The 20,580-nt window shown below is 41.2% G+C and overlaps 2 protein-coding genes across 2 annotated transcripts in view; one reads left to right on the top strand and one right to left on the bottom strand.

The window, feature by feature from the left end:
* LOC117373264 (protein CutA homolog) overlaps window positions 1–20,580 on the bottom strand; it is a 109,153-nt gene that overhangs the window by 6,363 nt on the left and 82,210 nt on the right. The window lies entirely within an intron of this gene.
* LOC117374808 (glutamate receptor 2-like) overlaps window positions 8,063–20,580 on the top strand; it is a 28,967-nt gene continuing 16,449 nt past the window's right edge. The window contains exons 1-9 of the mRNA XM_033971009.2: window positions 8,063–8,122; window positions 9,691–9,831; window positions 13,928–14,167; window positions 15,438–15,559; window positions 15,960–16,034; window positions 16,240–16,293; window positions 17,864–18,022; window positions 18,987–19,154; window positions 19,780–19,884. Coding sequence (XP_033826900.2) covers window positions 9,744–9,831; window positions 13,928–14,167; window positions 15,438–15,559; window positions 15,960–16,034; window positions 16,240–16,293; window positions 17,864–18,022; window positions 18,987–19,154; window positions 19,780–19,884 — 1,011 coding nt within the window. The 5' untranslated portion in view covers window positions 8,063–8,122; window positions 9,691–9,743. The remainder of the gene's footprint in view (window positions 8,123–9,690; window positions 9,832–13,927; window positions 14,168–15,437; window positions 15,560–15,959; window positions 16,035–16,239; window positions 16,294–17,863; window positions 18,023–18,986; window positions 19,155–19,779; window positions 19,885–20,580) is intronic.

The raw sequence follows: 20,580 nt of genomic DNA, 5'->3' as shown, positions 1-20,580 counted from the left end.
TATGTGGTTTGAAATGAAAACAAATATATAAGTATATAATAGTTTAGTTGATAAGTTTATCTGTCTATACAATGTGCAAATATATTAATGTACTCACTCCCTTCCAGGCAGTTCAAATAGTTAAACCAGTCCCACTCCATACACTGTTTACGTATTTCATGTTGCTGCATTCATACGACACCACACACCGCCCTACTTGGCCCTACTCTACTCTAATCAGCCATACTGGGCCCTACTCTACTGTAATCAGCCCTTACTTGGCCTTGTTGTGTTTCAAGTGGCTCTGTGCAACTATAGCGGCTGGCAACCTCACTGTTAGTGTCACTACTTCCTGTGCAGTTGTGTCTGTACCTCGGTTTTTGCAGAGTCACTAAAATTAATAAATATTTAAAGCTCAGACCGTGGACAGGGAGGGGAGGGTGGATGTTACTGACCACATGTTAAACACTACACAAATAACATGAGGACAGAGGACACTTCTGTGTTTAGAAAGAGAGATGTTTGTCTCAATGCTAATGCTAATACTAATTTTGAGTCTAAATTAATATTACTACAACACAACAAACTGAAATATTCTGCATTTAAAAACAATAGGATAGCCTTTATTTTTATTCATTTAAATTTTAATAGGTTGTTTATTTTATATTTTCCAGTTTTAATGAAAGTGACTGTTAGCTTTGAGACACAGTGAGCTAGCTAGCATGCTGCTGTGGAATCAGGTACCGTATCCATGGAAACTGCCCACAACAAACCATGGGAACTCTGTAGGAACCATGGATTCCACCAGCACGCTGACCACACACTGACCAATCATTCAGAGTTATGGCGTGTTTTCATTAGCCCTACTCAGCCCTACTCAGCTCTACTCGGCCCTACTCAGCCTTACTCAGCCCTACTCAGCCCTACTTGACTTCAATTTGTTGCGTTTCTGGTACCGGCTTGGCCTGGGTTTTTCCACTGATTGGTCTGAATGCTGGTGGTTTCCACAGAGTCCACAGGTATTGATTTGTTGTGGGCAGTTTCCATGGATACCAGTGGAAACAAAACCAGGCCAAGTAGAATAAGACTAAGTAGGGCTGGTAGAAACATGCTGTATGTTTAGGTAGTGCACACTCACATCTTTTGTTTCTCCAGTGTGCCCTGGGTTTTCCCCTGGGTCTCCTCCCGGTGGGGCACAGACCACCTCTCTAGAGAGGCATCCAAGCCGCCTTAGCTGGCCATTCTGAACCTGAAGGAGCTGTTTCTCTACTTCATTTGTTACCTCAACAGACTCCCAATCCTTGGGAGTGTGATGCAAACTGTAGGCCCTGCTCTGTCAGAGACTGTTAGACTGTGTTCAATCTGAGCTTTATTTAAAGACAAACCAGAAAGAACTGATGTGTAACTACAACAGGTGAGTTGATTTGTGCTGTTAAACAGGTTTACAGTCACAAGCTAGCTAACATGAGCCAACAGGTTTTCAGTTCAGTCACTCACCATTTTGTTAAAAACCAAACCCCTAATTAGGACCATGAACTCTCGTGTCAATCACAATGTCCTGAAAATGTGCTGTTTAAATCCATTTTGTACTTTGTGCTCTTACACATCTTATGGCTTAAAGTCCTTTGATGACACTCACGTCTTTTGGGCTGAATAATGGCACCACTTCATGAAGCTATTGTGAAAAAAAATCATTTCTTTTTTATTTATTTAAACTGACGGAGAAGACACTGAACTTTGTGCCGTTTTTTGTTTCGTGTGGATTGGCCCAGTAATTACAGAGAAATGAAGCATAAACCAGGTGCACACATCTGTAATCTGACAGTTACACCGTAAACTCCATGAGAGAATTCTGACCTGTCTCCAGCTCTGGTTAAACTACGGACTGCAGGACGTTATGACTTCACATGAACTCAGCCTATTCACGTGATTGTAGTGTCTGACATTTCCTAATAGAGTAAAACCAAGCTGATTGTAAACTGTTTTTTTGTTTTTTTTTATCCATAATTCTTGAATATCTGACTTTGGTTGCAGGCAGAGGTGGGCAGAGTAGCCAAAAACTGTACTAGAGTAAGAGTAACGTGACTTCAAAATAATCGTACTAAAGTAGAAGTACAAAGTAGTGGTCCAAGAAATGACTAAAGTAAAAAGTAAGTGGGAAAAGTACTCCTCAAGTAACTTAAAGACTAAACGTTTGTGGCATAGCATCTGATTTATAATTTGAAAAACAAAACATGAAATAATACACAGAATATGGTCATTTCAAACAGACACAAAAATGAACCAAACTAAATTGTATCTGAAGGAGCTGCGAGAAACACAAATGTTCAAATCACGACGTAAAGCTAACTGAGTACTACCCACCTCTGTTTGCCGGTTTCCAAAGAGGGTTGTATCTTTCTCATAGACTCTATAGATAAATGGACATAGCTAACTCGCTAGCCACTGCGTTCCAAACAAACAGGAAGTGAGCATGAGCACACTTTTGCTTTACACGATCCTGTTTTTCATTTTGCTCTTGTGTCCGTCAGTCAAGACATGAACATTAAAAACAGATAAATCAGGTGCCATCTTTCCCCGAGGTTTCTCCTGTTAGCGTTAGCAATTGATTTGACTGACAGCGCTGATGATTCAATTCAATTTATTTTTGTTGTGCCCAAAATCACAACAGCAGTCGCCTCTTTGGGCTGAATATGAGAAGGGATTTAACCGGCAGAAAGTTAGAAAATCAATAATGAAAGAGAAACAGACATGCAAATGAGCCGAACGCTACAGGTGACATCACACTCCCTTAGTCCACTTCTTTATACAGTCTATGATCTTACCTCATGTAAAACAGTCGTGATAACCAGTCTGCCGGAGCAGAGTGGAGGAGCATGCAGACGCCATGTGCCAAAATCCAAATGAAATATGCAATGTACAGCTGTCTACAATTGTAAGTGTAAGAAGGTGCATGCCGAGGGGAATAAAGCTCATATCTGTTCCAACTACTTTTTTTTTAGCCTTTGTTTAGCCAGAAGAGTAAAGACAGGGCCAGTATCCCATTTTTCCTCATGTATTTAAGCAGAATGTATCTTGTCCCAGTGCAGATATATTGTACAAGGAGCTCTTGATGTCAAAATGTCTAACTTATGCATTTGTTTTATATGCATCTAGCTTTATTGTTTGTTAATCAGGAAGTGCGTGTGGTCTCTCTGCTCGTGGTTATCCAAAATGAGCCTTCAATAGATCTAAGAAAGCTAAAAAAAAAAAAAAAAAAAAAAAAATAGGACAACAGAGAATCTGAACCCATCTTCAGTGTAGTTAGCCCCACCCTGCAGACAGATATAAAGCAGTGTCCAGCAGTAATCTGACCAGAACCAAAGACGAGGCTTGGATGAGCAGCGAAAAGTATTCACTCCTACAACTTTTTATCCAGTTGACAAATTTAACTTTGGCTTTTACCACTTTCAGACAGATCCACTTCTGCGTTGTTCAGACTAGACTCAACTGAGTCAAGTTCACAGCCAAAAGCAGTACTATTGTCTTCTCTAACTCTGGTGTTCTCATCCAGATGCACCAACCGTAGACTAAACACCAAACTCCATTCACAATAAACAGATGAACTGACGTAATATTTTGTAGCTTTAATGTTGACTCCTTCATGACATGGAGTGAAAACTTTTGCCAGAAATGAAAATAAAATAAAAAATATAATAATAATAATAATAATAATAATAATAATAATAATAATAATATGTTTACATAAATTATTGAGTATTAAGCATAACAAAGCATTATTTATATGCAGCTTCCATTAGCAGTGACTATTTATACATCATATTTTTATGCTACAATCATCACGCTTTTCAACCAAAATTATTTAACAATGGCATGAAATAAACATTGATTTACAAACATAAGCGTCCATATTATGAATTAAAGTAACTTGCAACATTGATTCATCAGTCCTTAACAGTGGACCGACTGGGTTCCCCAGCTGTGGACCATGTATCTTCCCTTCTGCTGGGATAACAAAACAGGAAGTGATGCGCTTGACTTTGTACAAACTTTATCGACAAACCAAAACAATACAACATTGAACAGATGACCTAACAATGAATATTAAACCTGACACTAACAATAATGGCTTTCTTAAAATCACAAACATTAGTCTTTGAACCTGTTTCTGTCTTAAAGTGTTTGTAGACCCAAAGCAAACAAAGGAAACAAGGAAAACAATAGAGCTAGCCAGGTACTACTAGCTACTACTATTACTGCTACTAGTGCTGCTGCTACTATTACTAGTGCTACTACTTCTGTACTACTGCTACTACTACTACAACTACTATTACTACAACTACTTCTACTACTGCTGCTACTACTCCTACAATTACTACTACTACTACTACTATACAGTATACATTTCTACTAGTACTGCTACTACTACAATTACTAATACAAATACTACAGTGAATGCTCCTAAAGCTACTGCTACTACTGCTGCTTTTACTACTACTACAACTACTATTATTATTACAACAACCACCACTACTACTACAACTACTACTACTACTACTGCTACTACTACTACTACTACTCCTACTAATACTACTACTGCTGCTATTATTGCTATTACTACCACTGCTACTACTTCTACAACTACTGCTACTACTACTACTAATGTTACTACTACTGCAACTACTAATACAACTACTACTATTACTGCTGCTGCTACTACTACTACTACTACTGCTACTACTACTACTACTACTCCTACTAATACTACTACTGCTGCTATTATTGCTATTACTACCACTGCTACTACTTCTACAACTACTGCTACTACTACTACTAATGTTACTACTACTGCAACTACTAATACAACTACTACTATTACTGCTACTACTACTACTACTACTACTACTACTACTACTACTACTACTGCTACTTTTACTCTACTGCTACTGCTGCTACTACTACTACTACTGCTACTACTTTTACTCTACTGCTACTGCTACTACTACTACAACAAGTACTACTACTGCTAATACTGCTAGTAATACTGCTACTAACAGCTACTGTTATTACTTAAAATACTACTACTACTACTACTACTACTACTACTACTACTACTGTTGAGGAGGAGGTGAGGAGAGGTGGAGACAGTAGTGGAGGAGAGAGGTTAGGAGAGGAGGAGGAGGAGAGTGGAGGTGAGGAGAGGAGGTCAGAAGGAGGAGCAGAGGAGGAAAAGAGGTCAAGAGGAGGTGGAGGCTTTCTAATACTACTACTGCCACAACTATTTCAAATGCTACTACTATTTCATAGAGTAATACTATTACTGCTACTACTACTACTACTATTACTACTATTTCAAATCCTACCACTAGTAGTATTTGAAGAAGTTGTTGTAGTTGTAGTAGTAATATTTGAAGTAGAAAGTTGAAATAAATACATTAGTAAAGAGAAAATGTTCAAATGTAAATAAATGTAGAAATAAAAAAAAAAAACATGTAAAAAATACATTTGAGAATAATGTAGATGTTTAAATAAATGTAAAATAATAATAATAATAATAATAATAATAATAATAATAATAATAATAATAATAATAATAATAATAATAATAATAATAATAATTTCAGTGATAAAGGGCCGTTCTGACCCTTGTGACAGAGGAAGGACAGGCCACAGTGTGAGAGCTGCATATCAGCCTGAGCTCGACATGTCAATCAATATTTCCACTTTCATGTTGGAGATAAATGTCTATGGCCCATTGTAACTTTGCAGGGGGAGCTGGAGAGACATTTTTAAAGATACACTTTTAAATCCACATATCATTTTGTCCAGCTCATCAAAATACACAGACACTACTATGGGTTTGAATCTGATGATGTTTGCAAAAGTTACAGGATTTTTTTCTGTAAATGTTTTCTGTAAACTTTTGACCTCAGACATGTCCTGATGTTGCTGCCTCAGTTCGTAAGTCCATCGTTTGTAAAAGTATGAGTGTTGGATTTTGGACATCTGTATAGCTAGATTCAAAATGGCTGCCTTCATGTTGGAGATAGGGTATGGCCCCCATAGACTTTTTGCTCAGGGTCACATAAAGGATGTATTATGGCAAACTTTTTTTTTTCCACTTCCCATTGACTTTTTTGAGGCGTGGCCATGCAAATATCGATGTAGGCAGGGCGTGGTCTTTTTATATAGTGAGGGATATATATATATATATATATATATATATATATATATATATATATATATATATATATATATATATATATTTCCCTCGCTATATCATGACCACGCCCAACATTTTATTTAAAATTGAATTAGTAATCTTTTATCGCACATGGGTTTTATGTCTTTTGGCCAAGTTTGGGGTGTTTTTGATTAAATCTGTTGGAGGAGATGGAAAAGATTATGATGAGTGATTTTGTCAATTCCAGGTTTGATCTAATATGGCTTTAGGGTTTAGGGCGGGGCCATAATATAATTTTTTACATGTCGTGACCTCGCTGAACTCAATTTTTTTCAATACCACTTGCCTGTACATTATTCTTTACTGCTAGATTTTCTCCAAAATTGTACAAATGCAATAGGGCTGTAACACCTTTGTGTTTGGGCTCAAAGTTTTAACTTATGAAAGTGATGCCAGTTCAATAGCATCAGATGATACTATAAGACTGACGCACACGTCTACTCCCAAACAAGCTCAAAGATGGCCTAAGGCAGGGGTGTTCAAACTTTTCTCATTAAGTGCCACATATAAAAACACAGACAAACCTGAGGGCCGATTGAGGGAATGATGTAATATAGTGTTAATCTTAAAGTACTAGGATCTGTGCAGAGTTTCACAGAATAACCAGTGTCAACCTGAAAATACATTTCTACTCCAAATTCACATCTTGAATGTCTCCAAAGCCTTCTGAGAAAAAAAGACATCTCGTCTGGGTGAAGTTTCTGAAGGCGTTTATGATCGCCCGGTAAGTGCCATATCTTTCTCTTCATTTTGATCTCTGCCTCTGCTCCTGTATTTTTTTATTTATTTTTATTTTTTTTTATTTTATCACTTGGCCACACCGTATTCAACTTTAAGATTTAGTTTTTGTTTCCTTATGTTGTGGACAGTTCATTTGAAGTTGTAAAAGTGTGTTTGTTTAGTTTGTTCGACTGGTTTTGTGTACTAGTTTTGTTCTGATGAAAAAAAAAACCTAACTTGTCGGGTTTTACAGTGTGTCTGAAAAGTCCATTTTGCAGAATATGTTTGCTTTAACTATGCTTTAGTGAGATGAGTATGCGCTTTAATCAGGCTCAGTGTCTCGCCATCCTACTGTAGGCTGTTTGGAGAGGTTAGGTTACATCACAGGGCAAACACCTGATGCTGTGGGGGTATCACGTACATGACACGTATGGTGTGGTGGTACAGAGGCCAGTGTGTTATCGTTATGAACACGTTTGGGGAATAAAAACGTGCGACCTAATCTAAGGCACAGACCAAGTGCAGACGCCACGGCTGAGGGGGTGACTCCTCTGCCGCCCTCTTGTGGTAGTGGGGGGGAAGTACACAGGCCTCCGCGCGCACTGGTTTGTGATGTGCGCTCCTGCTCCACACTCTTCTGCGACTCAGAAAGCACCTTTAAATATGTTCGATACGTTGGAACGGGGGAGGAAAGACGCGTGGAAGCTGTGGTGTGGTGTCATATAAAGAAGAGGTCCTTTAGGATGGCTCTTTAACGGTGCCATATGAAAGCGTGCGGCGCGTGCTGCGGTGTTAACAGTCCGTTCTTGCCGTTTCTTTAGAAGCACCGCGGCTCTGTTTACGACAGGGCAGTGATCTGGGACACTCTTTGTGATATTTGTGCCGTTTCTTCCCCATGAGCGCATGATCGTGTTATCCTCGGCAGAGCGGTGCTGTTCTGGGCCATCCGCGGCGCGCGCCCCCTGCTCAGCCGCAGCGGCAGCACGCGCATTCCTTTGAGGAGGGCACGCGACCGCACACTCCACGTCTCCTTCACGGCACGATGGCGTGAGTCCCGACTGCGCCCAAAAACACTCGGAGCTGTGCTTTTAGGACGAACCTCCGCCATGGAGCTGCTGCTGCTGCTGCTGTCTCTACTGTGGCGCCACGCGTTCTGCGGATCTCCGAGCGTTCAGATCGGTGAGTCGTGCCCGTCTTCTCCACCGTGCGCCATTCCTCAGCACTCAGCCACGAGCAGTGCCGCTGTCACAGCGACACCTTATACTGGCACTGGATTCTTTCATTTTATGTCTCTGCACGTGTGGCTCCTTGATTCTCAGCCTTTATTGCCAGTGCGCGTGCACGCGGGTCCTCGGGTATCTGCCATGGCGTTCAACAAGGACAGAGACGGAGACATGTTTTCTGAGGCCCGCGCGGAGAGCCCGGTACACAGATCCATGACTACACAGCGCTGTGGCCCCGGAGCTCCGTCATGTGGCTCATGAATGCGGGGTTTGTCCGCTGTGTGCGGGTCGAGTGATGAGTTGGATGTGCAGGTGGCCCCACTCGTCTGAGAGGTGTAGTGGCAGCACATTTTATAGACAATAAGCACCATAAATGTAACCTTATTTGCAAAACATTCTGCATTATTTTTGGTTGTCTCCTTTGAGCTCAAAGTGTCTTGCACAGCGGCATCATGTCAGACTAAAGACTGTAGAAGCACGCGCATCATGTAGCGCCCTGGCCCCTGAGCCGCGAGCGCAGCTCATGTAAATCACTGCATAAAGCCTACATGTTTCACTGATCGTTCAAGTGGAAGAGTGGTATAGGCCAGAGTCCTCCTGGAGCCCGTCACTGAGCGCGTAGCAGCCAGGGAGTCCTCTGCCCGGGCCTCCTCTGGGCCTCCTCCGGGTCTCCTACGGGTGCCAGTGAAGGGCCAAGGAGCACCGAGAGGACCGGGAGCACCGGGAGCAGGCTCTCTGTTGCGCACAGGTCTGCTTAGAGGCTCGTAGCTCCGCAGGGCATGACGCGCGGAGGAGACATTTCAGACCCAGGAGGCCCAGAAAAGACCGGGACTAAAATAAAACTCTCCTCCTGATCTAAGCGAACAGACACACGTGACCTACTTTCTCTTTCTGGGCTATTCTTCACCAGCTCACTGTGTATCACATACAAGTGCACGTGTGTCTCTCCCTTCCCCCCTTCCTTTCCTTCTCGCCTCTTCTGTCTCTCTCTTCCCCCCCTCTTTCTCTGTCTCCCCACTCCCCTGCCCCCCCCCTTTCTCTGCATCCTGCTCTCCCCCCTCTCCTTCTCACATCTTCCCTGTCCACCTCTCTCCTCTCCCTCTTTCTCTCACTCTCTCCATCTCTGTCCTCCCTCCTTGCTCTCTCCCTTTCTCTCCTCATCCCCTTCTTTCTCTTTCCTCTTTCCCCTCGCCTTATCTCTGTCTCTCTCCTCTCTCCTCTGTTTCATGGGCGACAGTGGCTCAGTTGGTAGAGCGCTTATCCTCTGATGCAAAGGTCGGCAGTTTGAATCCCGCTCTCGACATAAACATCATTGGTTGAGCGGTCAGATCCACTGACCAACAGGTTGGCGGTTTGTTGCTGTTGTTGTGTCCTTGGGCAAGACATTTAACCCACCTCACCCCCAGTGTCTGTGTACACTGGTGTGTGAATGTGTGTGTGGTTCCTTTGACTGTCTTGGAAAAGCCCTACATCACTATACAAGCACTATACAAAACCATGGACCTTGTTTCTTGTCTCCTCTAGGGGGCTTGTTCCCACGGGGAGCGGACCAGGAGTACAGTGCGTTCCGGGTGGGCATGGTACAGTTCGGGATGGCAGACTTCCGCCTCACGCCTCACATAGACAACTTGGAGGTCACCAACAGCTTTGCCGTCACCAACTGCTGTGAGTACAACACTGTAGTCCATGTGTAGTAGTTATTCTGGGGTAAGCCTTTCCCTTTTCTTCACGTAGGATTTAAAGGTTCTGTATTACACAAAACTGACTCTTGTGAGCTTGACGCCATGTTCTAATGCTGTTACCTCCTCAAAAACAGACCTGGAGTTGTGTTTTGCTTCATTCACACATGTTTGAGTAACACTTTATTATTAGTCTGTTTGCATCTCCAAAGCTCAAAATGCTCTTTTCCACCTTGTGATGTGTTAAACATGTGTGAATGAAACAAAACAAAATAAATCACTGTGTGTATTGCTGGTTAGGTTTCCCTTATTCTGCAAAATTGACTTATTAGAGCTTTTAACTATGTTCTACTTTTTTCTTCTTATTGACCCTCTCAAGTTATATTTAAACTGATTCATATATGAGTCATTTTAACTCTCCTGTATTCAAGACATCATTGCTCTGATCTACTCCTGTTTCACCCGGCACTAGTACACGCCCATTGTGATGACCTCACTTCGGCTGTGTCCAAATATCTACACTACAGTTGTCCCTTGCTATATCGCGGTTACATCTTTTGTGCTGTCGCTGTTTCGCAGATTTTTTGTGCAATTTCACATGCTTTTTTTTACAGTGTATGAGCGTGCATTGTGTTCTGCATCCTGATTGGCTAACGGACTCTAGACCATTGTCCATCAGTCTCCTCTCTGTCCCCTGTACAGTACAGAATGTGTTCAGACAAATTTACATAAATGTTGGATCGCAGTGTGACTCTGAAGTGCTGTATGTTTGCAATTTGTTTTCTCCCCGACAAAACCCACTTTGAGAGTGTTTAAACACGAGAGAAATGTGAGAAAATGTTAATGCCTGTGTGAGAAAAGTGTATAAAGTGTGTAGTGAGGGGTTTTACAGCTGCAAAACATATAGAATAATTGTTAAAAAATAAAGCTGATACTTCTCGGATTTCTATTATTGTGGGTTATTTTTAGAACGTAACCCCTGTGATAAACCAGGGACCAGTGTATTCTCTACTTACTTGCAAGAGGCGGAAAAACAGCAGCAGAGAGAAGCACTGGTTTATCGCGCTGTTGATGCTGATTATGAATAAAACTTAACTCTTAAATAAACCATTGTAGTGTAAAGTTTCCAGTGTTGGCTGCTTACTTTAGCTTTAGCTGTAAAAGAGCAATAATTTCTACACCTCAGACAAAAATCAGATAATCCAGTCTGTTTATGTACGATCCAGCTTGACAAAAAATTATGGTTGTGATTAGTCCATAAATACATCTGTGCCACTCCAATCTGATCAGTATTTATGACACAAATCAAGTTTTAGCAGAGTTTAGTTTTAGTTTTTAGACTTTTTTCACCCAGACATCAGAGTCACATGATTTGAATGTAGTGAACTGTGTGTCTGTGAGTGTGTGCATTATAGTCTGTAAAGAGTGTGGGACTGTGTAGTAAATGAGGGGTTATAGTGAACAGTCGGACACAGCCTTTGTTCTTGTTGAGGGGTCATTTTGGCTGGTATAATCCATAGGAGAGGTCAACAGTAGCCACTTTGTTGTGATGATGTTTACGGTGATGTCAGGTCCCATTGGACTTCGCAGTTTCCCAAACTGAAAGTCAGTGGACCTGTTTCTTTTATTAAGTTGTTTTAGATTAATATTGTGATTTAAAATGTGCAAATTATAATATAATGATCCCCAGGTGTCATAGATTACTGTACAGCAGACACAAGCACAAGGTCTGGTTACTTGCCTTGTGTTTGTCCAATATATGTGATGTGTTTGTGTGGCATTGTATGTATGTATGGCGTTTTTCTCTGTGATTTGACTGTGAAGACAAATTTCCCCTCGGGAACAATAAAATAACTAACTAACTAACTAAAAGGGAGTGATTCCACGTGGATGTTACAGAGTAAATGGTGCTGTCATGTCAGTCTGGCTCATGGCAGCTCAGGGTCACATGTGGCTGTACCAGACTGTTTCCATGGAGCTGAGCAGTATCTGTCTGGTCCCAGTGCAGTTAGCCTACATTGCAAAAGCAGCTCTTAGGGTTAAAATGAGACCATTGTGTGCTGACTGCATCTAATTATAAATGAGAAAGTGAAGGCTAAGCGGTCACACTGCCTTGGCAAAGCCTGACCTTGTCTGATCCCTGAAGCTAAGCAGAGCTGGGCCTGGTCAGGACTTGGATGGCAGACCTCTGGGAAAATCAGGTGCAACAGTGGGGTGTCTCTAGTAGGAACTCTCATTAGGCAGGACACTTCACCCACATTGACTATTGTGAGTGTGGTGTGATGGTGCAGTTTGGCAGCCTCACTTCCATCTGTCTGTCCCAGGGCAGCTGAGGCCACAATAGTAGCTCCCACTACATTGTGTGGAGTGGATGAATAATGATGACTACAGTGGAGCGCTTTGAGAGGCTTTGTGGGCCGGTAAAGCACATTATTGATAGGTTGGCAGACACTGGTTCTGATTACAAATGAGATGAAACGACTGCATTGCCAAGGCCTCTTTTTCAGTTGGACACATAAATGTGCCTACAACAGGTCAGACCTCTCATTTTACTGAAAAATAGTTAGTTAATAGTTGGTGAAGATTATATTTTGACTTCCTGTTTAGTTACATTCAGCAGATGTAACACATGTAGAGGTTATTCCACAAACAAGCAGCCATAGCTTCAGTACATTTGAGAGCAGTATCTGTACTTTCTACTCCACTACATTTTTGAACAGGACTGAAAATTAATAAATGAAAATACTATTATTTTATTAAAGAGGGGTTATTCTTCTATGGGATATTAACTACCAAAACACATAACGTATTTAGATCAGTATGGTACTTTTATTGTATTGAAAATGCTATAGTCACCAAAAACAACGTATTAACATGTTTTACTTTCATTTTTGCTGCTCTACGTCCCCCCTCCCTTTGCCCTCCGTGTCAAATCACTTCCCCATCAGAGCATCCCTCCCACTAATGACAGTACTGTACATCGCATCGGGTTTTTTAAAGTCATGTTTCTTGTGTGGGAGTGTAGGTGATGTAGGCTTGTGGGCGGAGCTTTGCACAGAATCATACAGCTAAATGTAAGGAGGGTTCAAATACGGCCCGGGAGAGATGGCTAAAATACTCAAACATGCATGGGTGACATCTAAAACCTCTTCAGGGATGTTTTTAGTGAGGGAACCACGTTATAAAATGGTAGAAAGCCAAAAAAAAACAAAAAAACCTTTAAATTAAGGTTTAAACTATCAGAAAAATGTCTTCCTTGCTTGTAAATTGTCTCTGCATTTTGGATGCGATGTAGAAATCTGTGCTACGTCCTCTATTTTCCGACTCTTCTTTTCAACTTTTTCTCACAAAGTGCCACTTAACTGTAAAATTATTATAAATATTGACCACAGATTCTATCCCATTAAACCAAGTCATATTTTCGAAGTTGTATTTGGAGTGATTTGTGCATGTTTGAGCAATCTTTAATCACTTATTTTAAAATGCCATATTGCCGATCAACTCCTGTTTACACCGTCCCCCAGTACCAGTACACTGCTTTTTTTTTTTTACAGTGTATGAGCGTGCATTGTATTCTGCGTCGTGATTGGCAGTTGGACTGTAGACCATTGTCCATCAGTCTCCTCTGTGCTGTGTCTCCTGCACAGTACAGAATGTGTTCAGACAAATTTACATAAATTTTAGATCGCAGTGTGACTTTGAAGTGCTGTATGTTTGCAAGTTTTCTCCCCGACAAAACCCACAATGTCGATGAAATGATGAAACAAAAGGCATCTACAAAGGTTTGAACTTTGAGAGTGTTTAAACAAGAGAGAAATGTGAGAAAATGTTGAGAAAATGTCTGAGAAAAATGTATAAAGTGTGTGGTGAGGGGTTTTACAGCTGCAAAACATATAGAATAATTGTAAAAAATAAAGCTAACTACTTTTTATTTCGCATATTTTAGATTTTTTTAGACCGTAACCCCTGCGATAAGTGAGGGACCACTGTATTGTGATTTAAAATGTGAATATTATAACATCATGATCCACAGGTGTCATAGATAACAGTCTGCTTTCTGATGCAAACTCCTCCTTCTCCAGTTTGTTCCCAGTTTTCCCGAGGTGTCTTTGCCATATTCGGATTCTACGATAAGAAGTCGGTGAACACAATTACGTCGTTCTGCGAGACGCTCCACGTGTCCTTCATCACTCCCTCCTTCCCCATAGAGGGCACCAACCAGTTTGTCCTGCAAATGAGGCCGGACATCAAGGGCCCCCTGGTGTCCCTGGTGGAGTACTACAAGTGGGAGAAGTTTGCTTATCTCTACGACAGCGACAGAGGTGCTAAAAAATAGGAAGACTGAATGTCCGATCGTCACCTGTCAACTAATCACAGTCTGCTCCTTGTCTGTTCATATAAATGCACTTTCTGTCCAGCAGCAGAAACATTAGCCTCTTCAGCCTCTCCATCTCATCCTCGTCATCACCCTCAATGACTGTATGTGTAAGAGGTATCCATCATTCATAGTCATACTTCATACTTCCTTCCTCCGTCCTTAAGGAACTTTCAAGGGATGTTATCAATATTCCTTGAGGGGTCAAACTAACTTCAGGCACTGCTCTGCTCCGTCTGAAGTTGTGTGACTCAAGTTAGACTTTACCCTGAGCTTTGTTTTAACATAATCTGACATTAAGAACTAGCCTAGAACAAGTGACCTGATTTGTCCTGTTAACCAAGTCGTCCTCAAATAAGACACAAGCTAACATTAGCCAATAGTTAGTCACTCGCACTTTTTTATAGAAAATTTGATAAAATTATTTGAATTTAAATTAGATGCCTGTATTTATCACAGGCTCCTGAAAGTGTGTTGTTTAAATTATTTTTTGTTTTGGGTTTTTCACAGTAGACAATTTTTCACTGGAGACAATAAAGATGTTTCGGGTCCCATCCAGCAGAGATCCACGACACAATAGGGACATAATGGCCCATAAAGATGTGAGCTGGTAAACAAGGGCAGGGCTGGACTTAGTGAAATCAGAGAGTCGCATAAATCCCAGCGCCTCAAGCCAGTACCATCAAACTGAAAATGGCTTCTGGATGGGAGCCGAAATGTCTTGATAAAAAAAAAAAAACATAGTCCAGATCACCAGCAGGGACATTACATTGAACCACTCCTGGACAAATGAGGGATTTTTCTTATTTCTGAATATGGAAAGACTTAAAGCCACCGTATGTAACTTTTTAGTCAAATAAAATAGACAAAAATAAGAGTGCTTTTCATTTAGGTTGTTTTTATTGAACTGAAAACCTTTGAAAAACATGCATCCTTACTGTGTTCCTTTGGCCATAATATTCCACAATATGCCATAAAACATATCTTTATAGAGAATGTTCCAAAGTGTGGTTTTAACTTTCTATTTCCAAGGAATTGACACGATACCTCCTGAAAGTTACATACTGTAACCTTTAAGTGGTTGTTCCTCCATGTTTGTATAGTGTATCACCATAGTAACTAACCCCCAGCAGAACACAAGCGATGTTACTGAAAACTATCAGTATATAACTACACCTAAGCATGATGAACTGAAAGATGATGTCTGCTGTGTTTAGGGTTGTCTACGCTGCAGGTCATACTGGACACTGCAGCAGAGAAGAAGTGGGTTGTCACAGCGATAAACGTGGGAGAGCTGAAAGATGAGAGGAAAGATGAAGCATACCGCTCGCTCTTCCAGGTGAGGCTCATTATTTTATAAGAAGAAGCCCTAATTGTGAACAGTTGGTATTGGACATAATTGGACACCGTCTCCAGACCTTGATCCAGGCTTGGTCAAGACTATCTTTGCTCTTTGCTGGAGGAGTTTTTGGGGAAAAAACAGAGTTCTTGGAGGAAACCCACACAGACACAAGGAGAAACATGCAAACTCTGCACAAAAAGGCCCAAACTTAGTTTCTGCTACTTTCCGTCTGCAGTCCCCAAGGAGGCACACACAACAATAAAAATACACACACACACAGGGTATATATATATATATATATATATATATATATATATATATATATATATATATAAACCCAGGTCTGGTCCATTGGAGGTGCACGTGCTCATGCTGCTGACCTACCTCTCTGATTCAGGACTTGGAGATCCGGAAAGAGCGGCGCATCATCCTGGACTGTGAGCAGGACAAAGTCAAAGACATCTTGGAGCAGGTGAATCTGGACGCAGTAGCATGATCTGATGTTTTTTATGTTCTAGTGAGCAAGACACATGTAACATCTCTCCTCCAGGGTCTATGCTCACTGCTGTGTGAATATGTGTTAATGGGTGCATGGATTCATAATGTAAAGCATTAAATACAGGTAGAAAAGATGTATTCAAAAGTGACATTTATTAACATTTACTTTCTCCCCACAGGTGATCACCATTGGGAGACATGTTAAAGGATACCACTACATCATTGGCAACCTGGTGAGACAATGCACTATATGTACTTTTGATAAATAGTGTCTGTGGAAGGCTCCTAAACAAACTGTAGAAGTGTAGAAGAGTCTAGAAGGCCCTCTAAGTGTAGAATATCCTCAAACCAAAGTGTAGAAGACCCTTGAACCAAAGTGTAGAAGACTCTCAAACCAAAGTGTAGAAGACTCTCAAACCAAAGTGTAGAAGACTCTCAAACCAATGTGTAGAAGATCCTCGAACCAAAGTGTAGAAGACTCTCAAACCAAAGTGTAGAAGACTCTCAAACCAAAGTGTAGAAGACTCTCGAACCAAAGTGTAGAAGACACTCAAACCAAAGTGTAGAAGACCCTCAAACCAAAGTGTAGAAGACTCTCAAACCAATGTGTAGAAGACACTCAAACCAAAGTGTAGAAGACCCTCGAACCAAAGTGTAGAAAGCCCTCGAACCAAAGTGTAGAAGAACCTCGAACCAGTGTGTAGAAGACTCTCAAACCAATGTGTAGAAGACCCTTGAACCAAAGTGTAGAAGACCCTCGAACCAAAGTGTAGAAAGCCCTTGAACCAAAGTGTAGAAGACCCTCGAACCAAAGTGTAGAAAGCCCTCGAACCAAAGTGTAGAAGAACCTCGAACCAGTGTGTAGAAGAACCTCGAACAAAAGTGTAGAAAGCCCTCGAACCAAAGTGTAGAAGAACCTCGAACCAGTGTGTAGAAGAACCTCAAACCAATGTTTAGAAGATACTCGAACCAAAGTGTAGAAAGCCCTCAAACCAAAGTGTAGAAGAACCTCGAACCAGTGTGTAGAAGAACCTCAAACCAATGTTTAGAAGATACTCGAACCAAAGTGTAGAAAGCCCTCAAACCAAAGTGTAGAAGACCCTCGAACAAAAGTGTAGAAGAAGAAGTTTTTATTTCACTCTTTTGTCCATAAATAAAAATATGAACATTAGTAATAGATAAATCAGGTGCCTTCTTTCCTCAAGGTTGCTCCCGCTAGTGTTAGCAACAGGTTTGAATGACATCGTTGCTAACTGCCCTCTCCCTGCAAAACCAGCAGTATGAGCAGGAAAGGACGTGACCTTCAACAGTCTCCAGATCCTTGGTTGTTGTGATACTCATGGCTGAAATTCCAAATATGGAACTTGGTCCAAATTGGCCCCTGTAACTGCTCTAGCCTTGATGAGTTTCATTTAACTGGAGCTGGACACTATGGGCGACATGACACTCACTTACTCCACTTCTTCTTACTTCTTTATACAGTCTATGGTAACCGTGTATTAAATGAAGTATTACTCATACATGCATGAATCAATCCAATTACAACTCAGACTAAAATAAAAAGAGGACACTGTTATCGCGTACTTAAAAGCTCATTAATGTTAGTTTTATATAATATCATATATACATACATACATCTAACTAAGACTCATGACCAAAAACAGAAGATCCCAAAATTTAAGTGTAGACAGCCCCTGAACCTAAGAGTAGAAGGATAATTTTGAACTGCTGATATCAAGATGAATATACACATGCAGTGAATGCTCCAGGACTTAGTTTGTGTTTCTGTCTGTGTTTGAAAAGGGCTTTTTGGATGGAGACCTGTCTAAAATCCAGTATGGAGGAGCCAATGTGTCTGGCTTTCAGATTGTAGACTTCGATGACCCTGTGGTTGCCAAGTTTGACCAGAGATGGGAGGCTCTGGAAGAGAAAGAGTACCCAGGAGCAGACGCACGCATCCGGGTGAGTGCTCAGCCTGCATGGCCTGGAGAAGATACGCTTAAATAATATTGAAAGACTGTCAAAAATAACTGGCACAGATGTTGTGATCCATCTGTGTGCCCCCTCCCCTCACCCAGCAGACCCTCAGTGAAAAGCAGTGAACTGTAAGGATTTTTGAGGACAAACTGCTGCAACATGAAGCCTTTATGTAAATTTCATACAGAACAGAATGGTAGTGAATAAAAAAAAAGTTTAGAAAGTGCAACTGGGTCTGTAACAACTTTAATTTACAAAAATATACCTAGTGTAGTGTTAAGTTTCATTCACACATGGTTGAGTAATCCTGCCTTTAGACTGTCTTCTCTCCTGAAACACTCCCAAACACTCATACTAGTGATCCTAGCTGGCGGTAACACAGAAACGCTTCTCAGTGTTTTTAAATTTCAGAAAGTTTAATTTTTTGGGTCGACAATGGCCCAATGGTTAGAGCATCTGCCTGTGTATTAATTTGGTTTGTGCATGGTGCTGATGGCTCAGATTGGCAGCTGTCGTTTCTGTCCATCTTGAGAGGTCCTGTATAAATCCAATGCATTAATTGTGACACATAATTGTTTTTAGCCTCATTTGAACTGCTTCACTCCTCCTGCAAAGTCAAATACTTAAATGTCAAAACTACTGAATAATAAAGGTATCTGGCCTTTTTTCTATTCTGAAGGAGAGATTCTGCAGTCTGTTGCTGTTTTCATAAAAGTCATATTAAGGTGGGAATAAAGTCATGTATGATCTATTATTATTATTATTATTATTATTATTATTATTATTATTATTATTATTATTATTATTATTATTCACTAGTGATGGAGAAAGTGAACTAATACTTGCAAACCCAGCAGACAGTAGCTTATAGAGAGCGCAGTTATTTTGAATGTTTCATTTGAAGAGGGTCCCGCTCTTAACATGCCACCCGTTTGTGCTCTTGGTCCAGTATACGTCGGCTTTGACCTATGACGCGGTGCATGTGATGACTGAGGCCTTCCGCTTCCTCTACAAACAGCGGATTGACATGAACCGACGTGGGAACACCGGAGACTGCCTGGCCAACCCGGCTGTGCCCTGGGCCCAGGGTGTGGAGATTGAGCGTGCACTCAAACGGGTGAGGTGTGGGGCCAATATGACCATGGCGTTAGAGTAAGTTTGCTCATCTGGCTCTAACTAGTTTTTTATGTAAACAAAAACAAAAAGAGCAAAGATTCTGAATTGCAGTGCACAAGGTTTGTGTATATGTTTAGGACCGGACTGGGTCAGATGAGACCAAAACAACTTCACAATGACTTTGTAATGATGAGTCGGCAGAAATTTGTAAGTTGACTTTTTTGTTTTAGCTATAAACCGTATTGTTACCCCACAAAATGTTATAAAACTTGGAAATGTTTTTGTTTAATTAAAGCCCCATCCTGTAACGTTTTAGCCATAAAAACATTTTAGGCATAAAACTCATCTGTCTCCATGGAGAATGCTCATTTCCATGAAATCATGGAGGTGCCACCTCCAGAAACTGTTCCACTGTGGTTAATTAATATGAGTAACCCAGTTCATCTGTTCCAGCGCTAAGGCCTCACACTGAAGGACTTTGAAACACTCAGACTGTAACAGCTGAGGACTTCAGCTATGACTAGAGCTATGTGACGTGGACTCAGAGCCCCAGGACCAGGTCTGAGCAGTGTGTGTGTGTGTGTGTGTGTGTGTGGGTGTGGGGGTGTGTGTGTGTGTGTGCACAGGTGCGTGTGGATGGACTCACGGGGAATATACAGTTTGACCAGCATGGCCGAAGAGTCAACTACTCAGTGACCATCATGGAGCTGAAGAACAACGGCCCTGTTAAGGTACCTATACACACATACACACACATGCACGCATACATACACGCACACACACACACACACACACACACATACACGTGCACACACATGCCTGCACACACAGGTTTCCAGGCTGTGTGGGGACATTATATTGACTTTTAATTCCTTGGAGAGTGATTCTAACCTTACTTATTACTTGCCTAACCTTGACCTAAAATCTAATTTCAAAGAGATTTGCCGTCCCAGTAAAGCTAACAACAACTATCATGCAAGCGCGTACTTCCTGATTATCGGACAATAAAACGCTTTATAATTAGATGAAGACAGTACACAACAGACATATTTTGAGAGTTGCTCATATAATATATCTGTACTGAGGCTACTGGGAACATTGCTAAGTGCCCAGTCCCTGCCAAACAAATGAGGGCAATGTGTGTGAGCGTGTACCTTCACTAAGGTACTGCTTGCTCCTGGTTGGCTCCTTGGTTGCTAAGATACTAACACTCGAAATTCTAAATAGAGAACTTGGCTCCAAATTAGCCTGGCTTGTCTTCTTTTGGATGGAGCTGAACACTTTGGATGACGTCACAACTCCTCAGGCCACTTCTTTTAGTATCAGCTTTATTTTTTACAATTACTCTTTATGTTTTGCAGCTGTAAAACCCCTCACCACACACTTTATACACTTTTCTCACACAGGCATTAACATTTTCTCACATT

Source organism: Periophthalmus magnuspinnatus, chromosome 1 (genome assembly GCF_009829125.3).
Source record: "Periophthalmus magnuspinnatus isolate fPerMag1 chromosome 1, fPerMag1.2.pri, whole genome shotgun sequence".
In the NCBI taxonomy this organism is placed as follows: domain Eukaryota; kingdom Metazoa; phylum Chordata; class Actinopteri; order Gobiiformes; family Gobiidae; genus Periophthalmus; species Periophthalmus magnuspinnatus.
The sequence above is the reverse complement of the archived record's forward strand: the minus strand, read 5'-3'. Positions and strand labels throughout refer to the sequence as shown.